At 43.9% G+C, this 20,279-nt stretch overlaps 1 protein-coding gene across 1 annotated transcript in view; it reads right to left on the bottom strand.

Annotated features, from left to right (window-relative positions):
• LOC149858233 (sodium/hydrogen exchanger 2-like) overlaps window positions 1-19,854 on the bottom strand; it is a 59,309-nt gene extending 39,455 nt beyond the window's left edge. The window contains exons 1-4 of the mRNA XM_090060387.1: window positions 19,707-19,854; window positions 15,954-16,417; window positions 13,633-13,883; window positions 3,752-3,969 (exon numbers count right to left, since the gene is read on the bottom strand). Coding sequence (XP_089916513.1) covers window positions 3,752-3,969; window positions 13,633-13,883; window positions 15,954-16,417; window positions 19,707-19,854 — 1,081 coding nt within the window. The remainder of the gene's footprint in view (window positions 1-3,751; window positions 3,970-13,632; window positions 13,884-15,953; window positions 16,418-19,706) is intronic.
• Window positions 19,855-20,279: the final 425 nt, after the last annotated feature.

The following is a 20,279-nucleotide window of genomic DNA, read 5'->3' as shown; positions in this document are numbered from 1 at the left end:
TGTCAGTAGCACTGGCAAGTAGCAATGGCATGACTGGGATCTGATCCCCAATCCCAAAATTGTGCATCCTGCCATACACGTGGCATGGCAGGAGGTGCAGTTGTTGGAATCAGGGACCAAATCCCATCACACCAGTAAATGAGTAAGTACCAGGGGTCCCAGTAAAAGTGAAGCATCTTAAAGAACTATGCTCAGTTACAGCAACCCAGAGTTACTGTAGATGGTTATACTGTGCATGTATCTTGTAGAGATGTGTCAATACATCGGTCCCACATTGGATCAGAACCTATATAAGGAAAATTGACAGTATCAGCAATCGGCTTTTTTTGGTTGATGTGGCCAATAATGTTGCCAGTAAATGCCATGTGCATGCACACAGCCACAGCACAGCATGCAGGCAGCCAGGAGCGCAGCCTGGCAGTGTAGAGAGCAGCATCCATTTGGTAAGTCTGTTGGGAAGGGGGGCAGATTGAGGCCCCTGCAGTGAGGGAGTGAATATGACTGAGGCTAAGGCTGGGGCACAGGCAGGTGCTGCACAGCTGAGGCAGGGCAGGGTGTGGGATGGAGCCACGAGCAGCTTGTTCAGGGGATGCAGGGAGGAGGGGGTGTATCACACTGCTATGCACACCCCAGGAGGCATGGGGGCCATGTGCCCCTGGATCTGCACATGGGGCAAGGGCAGGCTGCAGCTGTGGGCTGGCTCTTCCTGGTGGGGGGTGGAGAGGTTGGGCCAGGCTGACCACAGGGCAGGCAATGGTGATGCTGGGAGTTGGGCTACAGCAAATTCTGGGGTGGCTGCGGCCCCCCCCATGTCTCCCTCTCAGTGCTGCCGCCACCTACCCCAAGCACAGCCAGGTTCATCCCCACACTGGGAAAAGCCCAGTGCAGCTCCAGCCCCAGCCCACAGTGGCAGCCTGCCCTCACCCCATGTGCAAATCCAGGGGGCACACAACCCCATACCTTCCCAGGGTGCACGTAGCAGCAGGAACTGCCCCCCACTCCCCATGGCCCCCAGAGGAGCTACTCACAGCTGTGGCCTGTGCCCAACACCAGCGGGGCAGCACCTACCCCTGCCTCAGTGCCAACTCAATTCCTCCATCACTGCAGGGGCCTCGATCTGCCCTCCCCACACCCTTTCCCTCCCCCTGCTCCTTCCCTCATAACAGATTTACCAGTGAGATGCTCCTCTCCAAGCTGCCCGGCCACATATCTGCAATCAGATCAGTATTAACCAATATGGCCACATCAGGAAGCAAAAATCTCTGCAATAAAAAGCATTCTGTCCAATGGAACTCTAAGGCAGAGCACAAGGATGGTTTGTTTCAATTGATATAATTCCACAACACATTTAAGGCTATTTCCAATCCCTGGGTGTGTCCAGGCAAGCACGTACATGCAGTATGAGGTGCCGCATACTGCACATGCCACACATGTAGGCATTCCCCACATTGCTAATTTGCAGCACTGGGAGGGGTTTGACACTAGGAGATCCCGCTGTTAAAAAAAAAGCTCACACCTAAAAAAAGCAGGGCAGCACAAATGGCAGCAGCATGCACTGCCCAAAACCAGAGCCTGGCCAGCTGGAGCCATGTTCCAGGTACTGGCCAGGCTCCCTGCTGCTGGATCACCATGGCTACAGCTCTTGGAGGCCCCCAGGATCTCATGCAAGACTGCCCAGGTGCTGGCACGCATGCACAGGCATTCACCAGGAACAAGTAGCAGCAGCCCATATAGAGCTGCTGCTGTTGGTCCCTGGTGAAATGCATGTTCCCACTCATGGGGACAAGCCCTCTGGGGCTGCAGTAAAGGTGGCATACCTTTATGGCAGGGAAGAAAGCTTTAGAAAGTATGGGCGGGATTATTCAATTGTTGTTGAGAAAAGGAGAGTTCTAGCCCACTACTTTAAAAATATAAGATATGGGGAGGGGAACATTTGTTGGGCTTCCAGATCAGCATCACGAGACTCATTCAGCAGCTGGTAGTTATTCAGTGGTCACCAACTTGACCATTTTGATCCCCAGCTCCCAAGTGAGTCACATTTCCAGTTCTGCTTTGTTTTTAGGATATCACTTTCCCATTAACATTTCACAGCTGTGCCTACAGGAGAGTTTACAGTTGCTGAGGTCTTGATCCAGGACTTTGTCCCCCTAAGCTGCAGGCTGTGTATATTAGTTCTTTCAAAAGATCCTCTGAAAAGAGTGTTGATGTAACAGTAGCTCAAAATTAGTTACTTATGCTCTTCAACATGATAACCAAAAGCATTATGATGTGACTGGCTTCTCACAATTTTTCCTCGTGCCTCTGCTTTTGGGTACCAGTGTACCCAGCACAAAAACACCACCACAGACACCAGCTCACAAGATCATTCTAACTTTTCCATGTGGGGGGTGTTTCTTTCCAAAGAGGCAAAGAGATGATTAATTCAGGGTATCCATTGGCAGGCCCCTTGCTTTTGCACTGATGTCTGGCCATTTTTATATCAATGCTGCTAGCCAGCACCTATTTACTCACTAATATTCTATGTAGACATTCAGATCAGGTCAGGAAAGCACATCAGATTGATTTCCTACCTTTGAGCTCACCTGCAGACACAGCTCAGTAGTACTTGCCCATGTCAGGGAAGCAGAATGGCAGGCAAATCCTACCCAATAATTCTGACACCTTTTTATGAGGTGCACTTACTCCTGCAGGACATCAGACCAACTCTGCTGGAAGGTGTAGAGATGGATGGAACCCTATGCCACATCTTCCAACCATCTTTGGAGACTTCATGAGAGTCTGAAGGGAACAGTCCCTGTGCTACTGGAACCCCATCTCCCTTTACCTAGTGGTAGCTTCTTATTCCATCTCTTCCTGTTGCACCCATGCAGAGCAGAAGGCATCTATATTGCTGTAATCAAATACTTCAATCTCACATCAACTGCTGTATATAGAGGCACTGGGCTGATTGCGCGACTGAACATGAGGAATTCCACTACAACATAAAAAGCCTCTACTTTTCCAGCTCCACTAGCTCAAACAAGCAGAAGGAATCATTTATACAAAATATTTAGTCCACAACTTCCTAGTTGAGGGCAACAATACATGTGCAACTAACCTTCTTATTTGCTTCAGTTAGGACAGAATTTGGTACTGAATGTATTCTACAGCAGCAGTTTTCAACCTGTGGTCTACAGACCCCAGGGGATCCACAGACTATGCCTAAGGGGTCTGCAAAAGTTGACTATGATCAATCAAAATTATGTGAATACCCACACTTACAATTCAAAGGAGTTCACACCTCCATTCAAAATTTCCAAAGAGGTCTGAACCTCCATTTGAAATTTTTAGGGGCCTGAAAATGAAAAAAAGGTTGAAAACTATGGCTGTAGAGTATTTGGATGCTCAGAAATGCAAGCCACTCATAAAGCACTTATCTATAACAATCTATACTTAGAAACATGCAAAAACATTAAGAAAAGTTAATAGAATTCAAACTCAAGATGCTCAGTCCCCCAAAAAACATAAGCTTAAGATCAAGTACCAGAAACACAAGAAAGTAATAAGGCAAGCTGGAAATAAGATAGGAATGCAGAGGGAATTGTTAAAATAACCAGCAGTTAGAAATAAAGGTTAAGTTCTGAATGTCAGACAATTGGTATTTCAATGTTGGTGTCACTTCCAAGCCTGCCCTTAGATGAGATACATAATAAAGTCTGGGGTCATAAAGTTAACTTTCAAAAAAAACTAAAAACCTGTTTTTTCACCATACCTAGTGCTCGCCAAAGCAGGCAGAAAACAACAGTGAAGCAAATATATGTCCAGTTCCACTCATGGTTGTCTCCAATGGTAGAGACCCCAAGAAAGATGAAGATAAGGGTATCACTAACACTGCTCCACATCTTCATGAAGTATTTGACTGTAGTGTGAGACTTCAGAGAGATGTTGGCTTCCACATAACGTTTCATGCCCATGGCACAGGCAATAATTCTGAGAAAACAAAATGGAACAAATAACCATATTTTCTTGCATACAATATGCCCTGGAATAACACACACACCTTGTTTTTGAAAGGCAGAATAAAGAAAAAAAGAACTTTCCTTGTAGTAAGTACCTGAGTAGCAGTATCTACTATTCGCAAACAGTGATTCTCAACTAGGGTACCTTAAGATCCTTTCAAGAGTGCCACAGGCTGCCACTCCATGTTAGCACTGTTAGGTGGGCAAACATGATTTACAAGATAAGCCCAGAGATTTCAAATAAGAATTCATAATGTTAAAAACAGTCTGATCTGTGGTCTTTCTGAGTTCTTTGCAACAGAAAAATTGTTCTCTCATTTTTCTCTATTAAAAAAAAAGAGTGAAAACTAAGATCTGCCATTTTCTGAGGGGTGCCTTGAGTCTAATGAGAGGTATCCTAAGTCCAAAAAAGCGATAACCAGTGATTTAGGGAGTTGAGTTCAGTCCTTGTTCTGGTCCCTATAGATCCTGTACAGACTTTAATTTTCCTTTTGTTTCATAAGTAGCAGAAATGGTCCTATTGTATTTCCTTGTATATAATGTGGCTTTGGGATACAAACACCCTTCTTTAGGCACAGGGAGAGTTTGTTGTTTCTTTGTGTCCTGTCCTAGATAGAATGGAAGTCAATATGCAAAATGCTGGTCTGTGAAAATGCAAATACATGGCGGGGGGATCAGAGGCCCTATGAAACAACAGACGAGAGAAAGGTAGGGGGTGGGGAAGCTGGAGAAATGTAGCTGGTAAAATGCAGACAGGTTACCTGGGGTTATCAGATGACAGGCAGGTTATAATGTGCCATAAAGCCAATGTCTATATTTAATCCCTGATTTTTTGTATTAAATAGATTTATGATGTGAAGTTCATAGGATCATCTACGAAAGGTGTTTTGTAAATTCCCTTTGAGGATTAGAACTGAGAGATTGGAGAGAGAGTAGTTGTCTTGTGAGAAGTGTGTACTACAGGTAATTGGGTATTTTCATCTTTGATAGATTTTCAGTGTGTGTTCATTCTGGTATGCAGTTATTGTTTGGTTTCTCCAGAGCCAATTACCTGTGGGTGCATACTTCTCACAAGACAACCACTCTCTCTCCAAGCTCTCAGCTCTAATCCTAAAAGGGAAGTTACAAAACACCTTTCATAGACGACCCTACAACTTCACTTTATTTTTTTGGATACAAAAAATCATAGACTAAATATAGACATTGGCTATATGGCAATCTGATAACCCCAGGTAACCTGTCTGCATTTTAACAGCCACATTCCCCGCTTTCCCCACCCCTCACCCCTCACTTACTGTCTCATAAGGCCTTTGCTTTTTCAAAGAACAACATTTTGCATACTGACTTCCATTCTACCCAGGAGAGAACACAAAGAAACAACAAACCCTCCCTGTGCCTGAAGAAGGGTGTTTTTTACCCGAAAGCTTGCAAAGACCAGCTTTTCCAACTATTTAATTGGTCTAATAAAAAGTATCACAGCTACCTAAAGAACCTTATCTGCCTATGTCCTGAGACCAACATGGCTACAACCAACAACCCTTGTATATAATGCATGCTCCAGTTCCAGCAGCTGATTGATTTTTTTTTGTGGGGGAAGGGGGCAGGAGGGAAGAGTCAGGTGCATGTTGTATGCAAGAAGATGTGGCTGTTTTCTATCTAAAGTACACAGGTTGTTTCAAGAAATATGATGACTAGGCAAAATTAAGGGATTCTTTTAGGGTTATATCTGATAGATTTAGTTTCATGAAGAAATCAATTATTCCAAGTTACACCATTAAAATCATGTTTATGATTATTTCTACAGTAAAGTGCTGTTCTGAATATCTGAATCTAGACCTCAATAAATAAACACATGACAGGATAATCCATTATTATAGCCAAGTAGATTAATAAATTGTAAGGCCAGAAGGGAACTCGGAAGGTCATTGGGTCCAGTCCCCTGCACCAAGCAGGAAAGATAACTTGGGTCAGGTGACCGCAGCAAGGTGACTGTCCAGTCTCCTCTTGAAGATTTCCAGGGTAGGTGATTGCACCACCTCTGGAGGGTGCTTATTCCACCAGTAGTAATATCTGTAATTAAGGTTGACCAACACTTTTAATTTAAAGAAATGAAAACAGGTTCTTCAAAACTGCCAAATTTAAACTATTTGACTGAAAGTTTCTGTTGTGCATATCTACCTCCAGCTGAAATTGTTTAGTGAATGTCAGAAAAAAAGGTTTCAACAGCTGCTCAGAATGAGGTAAGGAAAATATCTGCTGTTTTTCCATGTTACAAAATTCTTACAGCTATGTAATTGAGAAAAATCTAGCACCATATGCACATGCAGCCATTACTACCCTTTGAGTGCTTGGCTTCACATCTTGGTAACATTCTTTTAACGCAACTTTTTGCATTGAACTTGGCATCTTTATTTTCTTTTTCTTGGTTGTTTTTAATATTTCAAATGTTTGTCATTCTATGATGTCTTTTTACTTCCCTTCAACTGTTTTCACTCATTCAGAGCAGGACTTGGGCTGAGAAACAGCTTGTCAGGAGGAAAACTCAGGAGAAGATGTGGGCAGATTTGCACCATGCTATAATGCTCTGGGAAGTCCATGTTCTGCCTCCTGGTACTAATGCCATCATATGTGGCCACAAGGAGGCCACCGCAGTGTGCAAGAATCCTCAGAAGGCATACGGCTGAAGCAGCAGCTCCTACACCATTCCCATCTTACACTCATCATGCCATCAGACAGCAGTAGGGCTCCTTTAAATCTAATTGATCCCTGGCCACTATCTCAGGCTTCAGGCAACACTGGTACCCAGCAGTAAAACCACCTTCCAACTGTCAGAGACTGACCAAGTGCAAAGCCAGCCCAAGAGTGGGGAAACACATGTGTGATTAAATATACCACATTTTACAATACTATCCCCATCCTGAGCTGGATTTTCTGGGCTCCACTAATAATCCAGCCCCTGAAATAAACTGAAAGGCTTTAAAAAGATCAACTGAAATCAAATAAATGTTAATGAGCGTGCATAAGGCTATACAACTAATGCAGAAATGGCCTTCAACAGTGCTGCTGCACTTTGGAGGAAATTAGAGAGTCACTACAGCTGTAACATTTTACTTCCTCGTCTATCGCATATTCAAGGTCACTTTAGAAGTGTGATGCTCCAATTAAAACTTTTGCCCTTTAATTGTTCATGGATAATTGGTTCTTTAAGCTACAGGATACATGTGGTTAGCCTAATTCATCAGTTTTTCAAATCAGTATAATTTGAGCCTAGCAATCTCAGAAGGTCAAAGCAATTCAAGAATCCAGGAGTCAAAGCTCTGCATTTTTTATGTTACTTAAACAGAAACATTTTATATTAGAGGCTGAATTACTGAAAGCAAGACAAACATAAGTTTCCAAGTTCTGGTCTCCACTGCTACTTTGGTACCACCTTCTTAAGCAGAAGACCCAATTTTCTTCTAGATTACATCAGTGTAAATCAAGCTTAAGTCATCTGAGGGCATTGGTGTTAAAATGGGATTAAAGTAGAAAGGCAGAAGATGACTAAGGGTTTGCATCAACTTCTCAGCATGGACAAAGAAAGCTAGGTCTGAAAGTAGGTGAGGCACTCAGTGCACAGTATGTGAGAAGTAATGTCAGAAGCACCACAACTCAGCTGGGCACGTGGGACAGCTGCGAGGCAGTGGCACAGAGGCAGTGGCAACTTCTAGCTACTAATATGCTGCCAGTACAATAGCACACCTGTGGGGGCCGCTGCTATTTCTTATCTTCCTCCAAGTCAGCACCTGGGGCTACTGCTCCAGTTGCCCCACCTTAGTTATGCTATAAGATAGTCTACTCAATACTGCAACTGGAGTAATTCCCTTGCACTTAGTATGCACAGGTAGCTGGTATGCTGTTAATTCATATCCTAGCCTACTCTGCATGTAGACAAGGGACAAGTCTCTGAAGACACAAATTTTGAGTGCTCAGTGGGAGCAAAGAAGTTCGTGGAATAGATGGGCTTTCCCTTCTTTTGGAAAATGTCGGTTTTTCTATTTACCAGTATAGGGATTATATGCAAAGATCTATGTATGCTATGCATAACAAAACAGCACTCTCTGAAAAGACAGCAAATAGAGGATTCTAATAACCAAAATGAAAACCTCCACTAGCAGAAATAGTCAAGGTTTGCTACTAAGAGTTCTAATCTGACCATTTTTATGTAACCCCTATAAAACCAATGAACCCAATTCCCTTCTCACCAGCCTCCTGTCTTATCTCAGGAAAAAAAAGAAACCTACTGACTTCAGTGCATTTACTCTTTTTGCCTTACTACTAGTGAGAACAGAATAAGTCCCAGTTTCTGCTGATCTCTTCCTCCTGTCCTGGCTCAGCAGGGACTAATTCACAAATCCTTATTGCCAGAACTATGCAAAACAATGAAGTTAAACAAAATAGCCATATAGATGCTTTGGATACAGCTGAAATTAGGTAAAATATTATTAGTATTGAGAAAAAAAAATCAGGAAATGAAGTATCACAAATAACAGAATGACAGAAAACATGATCACTTTGAAATTAAGTTTTAAAAGGTTTAGAAAACCCAAGTGAACTGTAAGCAGTCTTGGCAAATTGTATATTTAACTCTGAAGTCTCACATTTTTCTTATGAATGTGAGAACTGATTATTTGCTATCTAAACTGAAAAAAATAAAAAAGGAACACATTTTATTTCTATTTCTTTCATCCTGAAAGTTTTCTTGTTTTTTTTTCTTTTCTTTACAAAGAAAAATATGAAAAAAGATTCCAAGACTCAAAATAAATCTCTAGTTACACACAAGAAGCACAGAAAAAGTTACATTTTTCACATTATTGGGCCCCTGAACATGCTCTACAACCATGCTGTGACAAACACGCACAGCTGCAGAGTGCTTTTAAAGTGGCTCATGGCACAAAAAATTAACCCTCCTCAAATGAGGTATCAGATGAAGATGCTCTGCTTTAGAGCGCCTTAAGGAACTTGTGTTCTCTAGGGCTAATTTTTCATGAGTTCAGAGCTGGGTTGACACCCATGAGACAGGGGGGCTCCAATCCACCCCCACCCCCTCCAACTCAGGCCAAGCAAGCCACCAATTCATGCTGCTGTGCTCCTTTTCCACTTTCCGCTTTGCCCAGCCAGAGCTGAAGGGGTGGGTGGATCGGACTCCCCTCACCACATGGGCTGAGCCCAGCTCCCCCCAGTACCCCAGCCAGTAGCTTGCTGCTGCTGGCTTCCCCCTCCTTCCTCCTCCTCCCTCCCTGCTGACAGCCCTGGAGCTGAGTGGGGGAGAGCGGGTCGGGGAGTCAGGGCTGGGGACAGAGGTGGCTTCTCATCTTACTGTATGCCTGAAGGCAGGTTTATTCCCCACCCCGACCCAACAGGTAGATGGCTGTTGGGTTGGCGGGGAGGGGAAGGATGGGGGCGCCCTAAGTCATGATGCTTTATGCAAAGTGGCATGAGTTAGAATGGGGGCCTAAACATATGTCACTGCCCCTTGAAATGTTTTAGTTTCTGTTGCTTGCTACAAAAGGAAAAATAGGTTAGAATCACCAAAATCTAATCCATGATGTGGGATGTGATAGTCTCTCCCTCTCACTCAACATCCCAGTGGTCAAAGCACTCAGTCAATATAAAGAAGACTCAGATAAAAAACTTATTTCACCTGCCAAAAGACTAACCCGGTGTTTTCAGGGGTTTTTTAGATTTGAGGCACTCCTCCATAACTTCTGAAAGTTGAACAGCACACCATTTCGAAAACTAATTGATTTATTATAGTGCTTACCTGCATGAAGAGAAGCCAGGAAGGAGGAGGGGCAACTGGCAGGGAAGCAGGGAAAAAAAAGCCTGTGCTTCTGAGTTGGGAGAAGAAGAGCAGCTAGAAGGGAAGAGCCTGCACTTACCTCCTTACTGGAGCCTGTGCTTATCTCACTTTTCTCCTTCTCCTGCTGTCACAGCACTCCAGCTATAGCACCGTCGTTGAGAATCACAGGCCTAACCACTTCTACTATTTGAAGCTGGTTTTCTTCTCTCTCTCCTGCTGATGTTCCACTTTATAAAAAATACTTAAATATTTACTGAGGCAGAGAGAGAGAGGTGAAAATTACTCCATAGTTTGGTTGCTAAAGCACTCACCTGTGTTGCACTGCTTGCTTCTAAGAATAGTTAAATATTTTACATAAAATGTTACACTTCTAACAAGAGAGACTGAGAGGAACTAGATAGCACTGTCATCTGGTGGCTAGGACACTCTTCTGGAAAGCAAGACGTGTGTTCACATCCCTTCGAGTAGAGGAAGGAGTCCAACCTGTCTCCCCTGCATCGTGAGTAAACGTTCTGTTTGCTGGACTATTAGATAAAAGGGCACCACCAGGAAATCAACATGAGCACAAACCCAAAACATTGTTTGTAATCGGTACTGCTTGGTGAATTCAACTCAAATTGAATTCCACATAAGGTTGGAACAACCTAAAATGGGCTTTGCAGTGAATAAATTAGTTAAAAAAGAGAAAAAGATTGCCTGGCTCTGGTTCTTATGGTATCTACTGTTTATAAATAAAACAGATTGATTCAGTACAGGACTGCTGATCCAGGGATTAGCTGCCTAAGCAACTGTATTGTTTCTGAAGCAATCCATTATTAAAAAGAAAAGGAAATGGATTCCATAATGGGTACTGTTAGAAGGATGAAGCATTAAGACTGAATGCCTTCAACTTCCATAATGATTTATGCAGCGTATTTATTTCACTGTTCAGCCTCATGCTACTATAAATAGAGTTTTAATTTACCTATTCTCATGACTATAGCTGTTTTCAATAATGCTGAAATATTGCCATTCTAGGAAATAAAAATCAGCAGGGTATAGGAGTTGCCTATTCATATACAATGGAATAGCCTTAGTTTAACAATAAATCAACTATTTTGATACTGCTGTATTAAGCTGTAATGTGGGTATTTAATTTTTAATTTTCTTCTGATCACTAGTATTATCATTACTGCAGTTAGTTATGAAATCACTGTAATTTAGGATCAATTTATAGTCATTAGGGAAATATTTACTATCTTTATGTCTGTGTTCCTCAGGGTTAACTGACTCCATTTCCTTAAGAGAAGCAGAGGCAGCAGATAGCTAGGATTTATATATTAGGAAACTTGTGATAAATTCACAAGTGTCAGTCACAGTTCTGATTTCTGGGACCTCCAAACATGGGCCCTAATCCTACAATGAGCACTACACATACTGATCACAGGTGCATGGAGTCTCACTGAGTATCTACATATGCCATTAGTGCACAGCAATAAAAACTGTGGAGTTTATTGTTGTTTTCAATAATGCTGAAATAGTGCTATGTATCAGCCATTCTAGGAAATAAAAATCAGTTTATTGCTCCACAGTTTATTGATCCCAGCAACCTCCCAGGTACAGTATTTACATGTGCACCCAGACCGCAGCACACTGAGCCAGGTTGGAACAGCTCCAGCTGGCAGCGGGCCCGGGGGGTCAGCCTGACAGCCCAGAGCTGCTCAACTGGGCTCAATGTGTTGCAAAGAGGCTGGCTGGGGCACAAAGGGGTGCTAGCCAGCAGGCAGCCCCCACACTGAAGCACCCTCATGTCCCAGCCAGCAAGGTCAGTGCCTAAACATGTGCTGCCATGCACAAAAAAACCCTGCAGCAGGGTCGTACTTGTAAATACATATATGCCAAGAAATTTACTGTACAGCTAATTAGTCAACAGCACAGTAAATGTCTCATGTAGTCATGCCCACTGACTTCAATACCTCCTCACATATGCATAGCAAGGCTATCCATTAGGAGCTCATTGATGGCCATTAGGCGCTCAGGAATTCGACACCAAATGGGAATCAAGGAAAAGCAACAAAAGCACCAATAGTTCATGCATAGTCTGAAGTTAAGGCACATAATTTATACAGGCAAAGCACACCAAAAGAAAAGAAAGTGCCTCTGAAAAACAAAGGCAGCAAAGCTAGATGGATGTAGTTCATTGCCTACTGGCATGGGAAAGGCAGAACAAACAAGAAATGAACCCTTGGGGAAATGAATGGTTCACCATCTCATACTGCTAAATCATTTACCAATATTGCCCTTGCTTTCCCTTCCTTCCCTCTTTCACCATTGCAGCAATGTATGGTCCAACAGGAAGCACATACAGTAGCAAACAATAGAGTAACAGTTACAGTCATTCCTCTAAGCTCAGTGGCAGAGGCATCAGTATGAATGAGAAGCATCTGTCCTGATGATGCAAAAAAGAATCAAGATCCATGCGTGTGCACGTGCCCGTCTGTCTACCTAGAGTCAAAGCTATTAAAGAGTCATCGTCACACTGATGAGTTATGGTTAACTCTTAATTTAAGTGTAGAGGGGAAATGGTTAATCTCAGAGCCATTTGTGGGATGACTGTTGGGGAATGCTGTTTTTAGGACAATTACTGTTCGCAAATATAAATAGATGAATTGATCTCTATGATCAAGATAACATACGCTAAAACACTAAGCAGCCAAATCTTGGTCAGAACATGCTAAGGAAGGACAAAATAGGGAGCTTCCTTACCCACATCATCTAAGCAGCAGTTAAGCAGGATACCTAATACCCTGTGCTCTGGGTACTCTGAGACTGCTTACTGTGTAGTCAAGTGCTACACAGCCTCAGTGGGCTGTTAGCCAGGGAGGGAGCTGGGTCTCAGCCACATACCACGTATGCTGGAGTGCACACAGAAAATAGGAAAGTTTAGTCTTTTGAAAAGAGGAAGCAACATGCAGCTCACTGCATGCTCATCTCTCTCCCCTGTCTGCCTACACCAACCTTCTAGAGTAACAGCAGAGTATAGCCCTAAGTAAAGAAACTGGTGAGGATGGGCAAAACGTTGTGAATAAAATCAACCCAGATGAACATCTTGCCCTCATCTCAAAGCACACCCAAACTTTTCTAGGGTTCAAAGCAGATGAACTATTTTGCGTACCTCTTCATCTCCCTGTTTTGACTGGGACTCAGAGTGGAAGTGGAAGTAACAAAACAGCGCTAGAAAGGCTGCTCTGGTTCTGCCAATGTTCCAAAGCACTGGAAATCTCAGAAAGTTTGATCTCACGAGGTTTCCAAACTAAGGACATGGAGCCAGGCTCAAATAACCACCCAAGTATTTGGACGCCTGATTGAGCCATTTGAAGTCTGCCCAGCACTAGTAATCAGGACTGTGTATGATTTCCAGTTATAAAACGTACAAGCTAACCCCATTCTTTCCACCCTGGAACGCATTGTTTCAACTTAAATCCTTTAGGATTTCAAATAAGTCAAAGTCAGATGCCATCTGTTCTATGGTACACTGCTAAGACCTCTTGTCAGTCTTTTAAATCCTGACACAATCTCAGCATATTTGAAGAACACATATCACCATTGATGTGCAATTGTATAATGCATGGAATGTGATTATAGCCCTGAACTATTTCAAAGGCTTTTATATTTTTTGTTTCCCTTAGTACACAGATGCTCATCATACAGCTCAGGCTAAGCATACTTGATAGAAACCCTTCTTATCATAACTGAGTCTTTTCTGCATATGTAACCAGGAGGATTAACTGCATGACTGAAAGTCATACTTACGCCACAATACCAGAGAGATGAAACATTTCTGCGGTGAGATAAGATAGGTAACTGTACAGGAAGACAAAGAGGGGCTCAATGACACGGATGTTCTTGGTAAAGCGTGTGGTAAAAGCAGCAGTCATCCCAAATATAAGGCCTACCAATACCCCTCCTATGGCAACCACAAAAAATTTCCCAATTCCCGCAAAAACATCAACAGTTTTGATTGTTGACATTTCACAGAAGGATCTAAGCAGCTTGTACAGCACCTAGAAGAAAATAAATGGAAAGAGAAAAAAATGCATTAACTGTGCATAATCAAGTGCTGCAGTCACATCAGATTTTTTGATACTTCTGCTGATCTACCAGAATGCTATACCAAAACAGTGTTCATTTTACCAGTGGGTTTTGCCTCATAGATGCATCATTTCCCCTCTGGCTCTGCAGAGATTTCCAATAAAAGATGAACACCAAATACTCCCTGCCTGCCCCCAATCCTCAACTCCAAGGGACATCCCTAATTCCACAGCTCCAGTGGATGTGGGAGGCCCTACCAGGTAGGTGTCCGAGGAGCTGGAAAGACACAGTTTTGGTTATGGGTTGCTCTTCCCCCCAGCAAAATCTTCAGGATCCACAAGGTTTTTCTAGGGTCTAGGGCCATGACATAAACCCCACATTCTTCATGGAATGATGCAATGGGATGCTCTTAAAGGGATCTCCTTAGAGATTTTCTATCTCCCCAGAAACTTCTTAGAAGATGAAAGAAAACAGGCAGTAAGAATTTGCCGGTACTGTGTAATGCCTGTATTTAATTGATTCCAAACACACAATGAAGGCAAATATCTCTGATGTGAAGGAAGTGGCCAAGTCATGCGTTCAGTCTGTACTGCTGCTTCATGAGTGATAAATATATTTCTACTGCATATTTCTAAACAAAGTAGTTAACTTTGTATTATTTCTCAAAGTCATACAATCCCCAGAGTTGTGATTAGAGCCCTGGGTACTTCTCTCCTGGCTGATTATTCCAGCCACTAGGCTACAGAATCACACCACTTTCTGGCCCAGTGGGCCTTAAACTATTTTCTGTGTAGTTGAACATAGTTTCTCAACCTGTGGTATGCATACCCCTGGGGGTACGTGAGACACAGGCAGGTGATACACGAGTACCCCAACACTCTCTCTCTCTTGCCCTCTTTTTCTTTCTCTCACCCTCTTTTTCTCTCAAAACTATGGAAAAAAATTTGGTGCACCATGCATTGCACAGTGCTTTAAATTCCCCAGTAATAATTTGGTTCAGCCCTCCTAGCTTTGGCCAACATCACCTCTAGCCGAGGTACATACTTGAGTTGTGCACCCCTGGTGTAAAAGGTGGCAAGCCTACCCACACCAGATCAGACGTCTGTCATATCACAGCCTCATATACACAGCCCTTCTTCCAACATATGGCACACGTTAGTCTGTAAATATAAAATCTCCTGGAAAATTGAGTGTTGGGGTACTTATTAACATTTTCAGAAGTTAGGGGGTACTTGCTACTTAAAAGGTTGAGAAACACTGCAGTAGAAAATGCCTCAACAAAAACAGCAGAGAATGTCCCCACCCAGGCTAGCTTATGGAGTGATTATTCAGATATTTTTCTGAGGGGTTATCCCCTCAGCAGAACAGGGAAATGACCTTATGTCTCCCGAAGCCTCAGCAACAGATCTAAGTGCTAAGCCATTGCATCAAAAGGTAGTAGCACACCTTCTCCGGTTGTGCTTTGAAAGAGTACGCCCTGCTCCAGTCTGTATGGAAAGCTTGTAGGCACCTACATTTTCTGGAGAGGGTTCTGAGCTGTGGATCCAGAACAAGAGAAGGCACCTCGCTGGAGGTCTGAGTAAAAAGCCCTGGAGACAGTGGCACTTGAAGACACAACCCCCTCACCGAGACTTCAGGTTGAAGTCTTTAGTGTTTTAATGGAACTCCATGACGAGTGAGCTACTTGTTTTCGACCCTGTTCCCAGATGCCTCACTCTCCCTGTGCACTGTATAGGAAGTCTAGGTGCTAAGGTCAGGGTTCCTGAGTCCCCTCTAGGGCCAGACACCTAAAAGGTAGGCACTGAAACACCTTAGTTCTTGTGAATCCAGTCGTAAGGCTCAGATCATCACATGCTATTGAAATTAATGGGAGTTGGATGTCTAAACACTTTTGGGAAGCTGAGCCAAATTGACTTGCCCAAAATTACCCAGGAAATCCTTAACAGAAAAGGGAATTGACTTAAGCCTCCCACATTCCAGACTCGCATGCAATCCATCGGACCTCCTCATACTCTCTGCCCAAAATAAAAGATAATACTTACAACTGTAACAGCATCATTTAGGAGAGATTCTCCAAAAACCAAAATGTGAAGCTTTTCATTGACATGTATCTCTTCAAATACAGACAATACTGCTACAGGGTCCACTGCGGCAATTAGACTGCCAAACAAAAGATTATGGAGCAAGGATATATCCTGCAAGCGAAAGGCTTTCACTTGGCATATCCCATACAGCGAGAAACCAATTCCAAACACATTCACTATTGTTCCCACTACAGCATACAAAAGGATAGTCCCAATGTTCTCAAAAAAGGGACGGCTGGGCATGAAATATCCTGCATCAAGAACAATCGGTGGCAGTAAATAAAGGAAAAAGACATCACTGTCCATGACTGGTGGGGATTTATCATTTAAACCATAGATGATTCCTCCCATGATGAGTCCCACAAATATCAATAAACAGCTCTCAGGCACAACTGAAGGCAGCTTGTTATATAGATGAAATCCTGGTGAGAGGTAAAGAAATAGCATCATTTCTATATCACCAAGCAGAATCAGCATAACACATCCACATCATCTCAGCATATATTTATTTATAAATTGAGAAAGAAAACATCACACATTGTAGGTTTTAGAGGACAGTATTCGGAGGTAAGAATGAATGATGTTTATCATAACTAATCTTCTAAATGACCAGATTTAAAAACAATACCAGTTGGACTCTTCAGGCAAACATGCACTGAATTTAAAAATTGCTTTAAATATTGATAAAAATAAAATGTTAATAAATAAATTTCAATCATTTATATTGAGCCTTTCACCCAGGAAGATAATGCCTGTAGGGAAGGAGGGAGCTGGGCAGGGCTGGGGCTGGGGCTGCAGCTGCTGCCCAGCTAGGGCGGTGCATGGGGCTTGGGGCCTGGGGCACAGCCACAGGGCCCCAGTGGGGAGTGAGATGGAGCCATGAGCAACTCATCTGGAGGGTGAGGGGAGGTGGGGCTGGCTCCCTCCCCACTATGCACACTCCTAGGGGGGCATGGGGGGCATATAGCCCCCAGATTTGTGTGTGGGGTGGGGATGGGCTGCTCACTGCAGGCTCAGACTCCCCATCCTGCTGCCCCCGCCCCGAGGCCTCCATGGCCCAGTGGGTGGGACCCAGTGAAGCAGGGCAGAGTAGGGCCAGGCAGGGAAGCTTCTTGCCGCTGTAAGCCCTGCACTGCCATGGTGAGGTGCCCCCTGCCCACCCGGCAGCAGTGGGGGAGGTAGCAAGAAGTTGTGCCCCTTGCTGTTGCTGGGTGGGCAAAGATCGCCTCACCATGGTGGCATGGGGCTTGCAGCAGTGGCAGCGAGCTTCCTCACCTGGCCCCGCTCTGCCCTGCTTCACTGGGTCCTGCTTGCTGGGCCATGGAAGCCCCAGGGGAAGGGGAGCAGGGCGAGGAGCCCAAGGCTGCAGCAGGCAGCTTGCACCCACCCCCTCCCCCCATGGGGTCTGCTCCGAACGTGCTGCCCATGGGGAAGAGGGAGCTGGGCTCTGCACTCCACTCTGCCACAGCAGCTGCCACCTCCCACCAGGACAGGCTGTGGGTGAGCAATGAGGTAGACTCCCAAATTGCTTTCAAATTGTAAATATATCAATAAAACATCATGTTCAATTGATACCTATATCTATATAGTTGTGTTTCATTTTAATTGCAGGTTTGGGGTTTTTTTAACCAGAGAAGTTGCAATTTTTTATCAGAGAATTTGTGACTTTTAAACAGGAAAAAACAGGATCTTTGGTGATAAATCAGGTAACATGATTTAGTCAATTAGTATACTGTCTTCAGCACTACAGAAGTGGATAGCAACACTAACTAAAAAAAAATCCGCTACACATTTCCAACAAGAGAAAGCCTACTTACTATTAATAGTATTATCATAGCATAATGATATATTAATACATTTCCATTTTAATATGCACTATTCAGCAGTACTCCAAACAATTAGAAAACAATATTGTGAAATACATTCACAACGGTACTGTGACATTCCAGTACATTCAGGCAAATGAGCCAGTGTCCAGCTACTTTGTGTACCTCTTACAAATTTTCAAGTTATTAAAGGAAGTAAATTGAAATAAACCAAACTGAAAAGAGAAAGAATAAGACATATCTTGTGTGATTGTTCTTATTTGTCCAGTTATATTACCAGCTATCAGGGCCTCATTGTACTAGAACCTGCATAGGCTTTAAAATCCTCTCTCTGCACCAAGAACTAGGTCTGTGCAAAGCTTCAGGTGGTGATTCAATTTGGAGGAGATTCAGCCTGATTCAGTGGCCGAATCTCCATATCCGAATCGAAGCAGGGAACCAATTTAAAGGTCCAAATTGATTTAAAGCTCTCGAATCTTCAGAAAAGATTTGGAGAGCTTCCATGATTTGGGCAGTCCCTGGTGGCTGCAGCAGGGAGCTGCAGCTGGACTCCAAGATGGTAAGTAGCGGGTGGGGGCAGGGGGGCTGTGGGAGGAGGGAGAGGACCATGGGTGGACAAGGCCCACCGGGTCCCCACTCCCCCAGGCCCTCCCATGCCCGCCCACTGCCCCAGCCCCCCCATGGATGCCCCACCCGCCCCAGCTCCTGGTACTTTTACAGCAGCCAAATCTCCAAATCAGATTCAGATGAATCGAATTGGGGCAGTGATTCAAATCACCAAATCAAATCACTGTCCCCTGAATCGGCCAAATCCGAAACAAATACTAGCTGCTTCGCACAGGCCTACCAGGAACTCAGATATTTCATATTTTTAAAGAAATAAATTCAGGCTTAAAAAATGTCTGCAGCACAAATGGCAAGAAAGTGAATGCAATACATAACCTGAACATATTCCCTTTCTGCTGCCAGCTGCACAAAGATGCATGAATGTGCTTCACACACTGCACTTGACTTGATAAGAACATAAGAACAGTAGGTCTGTGGAAATTTAGACCAAATGAAAATCTGCTTCTGCAGGCACTGAGATCATTCACAAGTAAATGTGTAAATTTTTGTAGGATTAAGACCTAAATAATTCATCATAATTGGCCAGTTCCAGAATTTGCTCTTCATTCTAAATGCCCACTGACATCTCAGGAGTCCTATCTCTAGAGCAGCTGCAAATAATTCAGGATAAATACGTCAATTTGCAATTCCATTACCTATCATGGAGTCTCCCCTCTCCCCTATTACATTTGCAAATCCTGATAATGTTAAATGTACACAGAGCTTAAAAACATACTCTGTCATTTGCAGCTGCAGTACTGCAAGGTAACAAACAATTGGGAGGGGCCTTTCTTATATGCAAACATGTTTTTGATGTCTTATATGTGCAGAGAAACCTCGGAGACAGCTAGCCTGGTTTTTTGTCTACAAGTGGCTGGAACCTGAGGTTATAATGAGGTAAAGGCAGGCAGTTGGAGCAGGAAAGAAACTGTTCTTTTCTGTCTACTCCAATATTTAAAATCTATAATTAAGAATCCCCTCCTCTCACTGTCTGAGAGGACAGTCTGCAATTGAGCTTGTCTGTCACTGGGATTCCCAACAGAGCTGCTTCTCATTCAGGCACTGAGCAAGATGGGACAATCTGGGAGCCTCTGAATTTTAGGAATTAACAGGATAAAGGGCTTGAGCTGGAGGGAAACTTTCACCACCCCATCTGGGACTGTGGACAACAAGTACTCGGAAGTACCGGCAAGGAAGTGTGCTAAGCCCCCTCCAAAGCCTGACTCTTGCCTCTCCCCTCTTCCTGCTGCTGCTGCCCGCAGGAAAGTTGACTCCTTACCTATTTTGGCCAGAGAAGCTAGCATGATCCAGAGCGTTATTTCAAAGGGGACCTGGACGTGCTGATAATCCAGGGAGAAGAAGGTGTGCTCTGAAGATTCAGTACCAGGGACTTCCTCAGGTTCCCAGCTGGCATTCTCAGAGCCCATATCCAAAGCCAGTAGCTGCTGGGGGCCCTTGAATGTGCTGACCACAAGAGCACCAAGGAGTAAGGACCAAAAGGATCCCAGCAGCCAACCTGCTTCCAGGTTCTGCCTCTCCATTTGCCTGCAGCCGTCTGCCTGAGAAAGTTAGTTGCTGGCTGCTGCCCAGCTCCTGGCGGTTGCTGCTGCTGCTGCTCCTCTGTGCCTGAGTGGTTGGGAACTACTGCTGGCTCATACACCCAGTAGGATGAAGCTGTGAATGCAGGAGGAACTGCTCAGCCCAAAAGTGATCTTCCCACCCCCAGCCCCACCTCTTTGTGATCCAGCCAGAAAGCTCTGGAATAACTCCAGGTTTCTCTCCCGTACAAGGTGCCAACACAAACTCTTACACTTAGACACAAAGTGCTTAGCACTTCCTTGCAGAAAAGCTT

The sequence above is a fragment of the Crocodylus siamensis genome, chromosome 8 (genome assembly GCF_052110815.1).
Source record: "Crocodylus siamensis isolate JL-2025a chromosome 8, ASM5211081v1, whole genome shotgun sequence".
Taxonomy (NCBI): Eukaryota; Metazoa; Chordata; order Crocodylia; family Crocodylidae; genus Crocodylus; species Crocodylus siamensis.
Note: the sequence above shows the minus strand (reverse complement) of the source record. Positions and strands in the feature narration are given on the sequence as shown.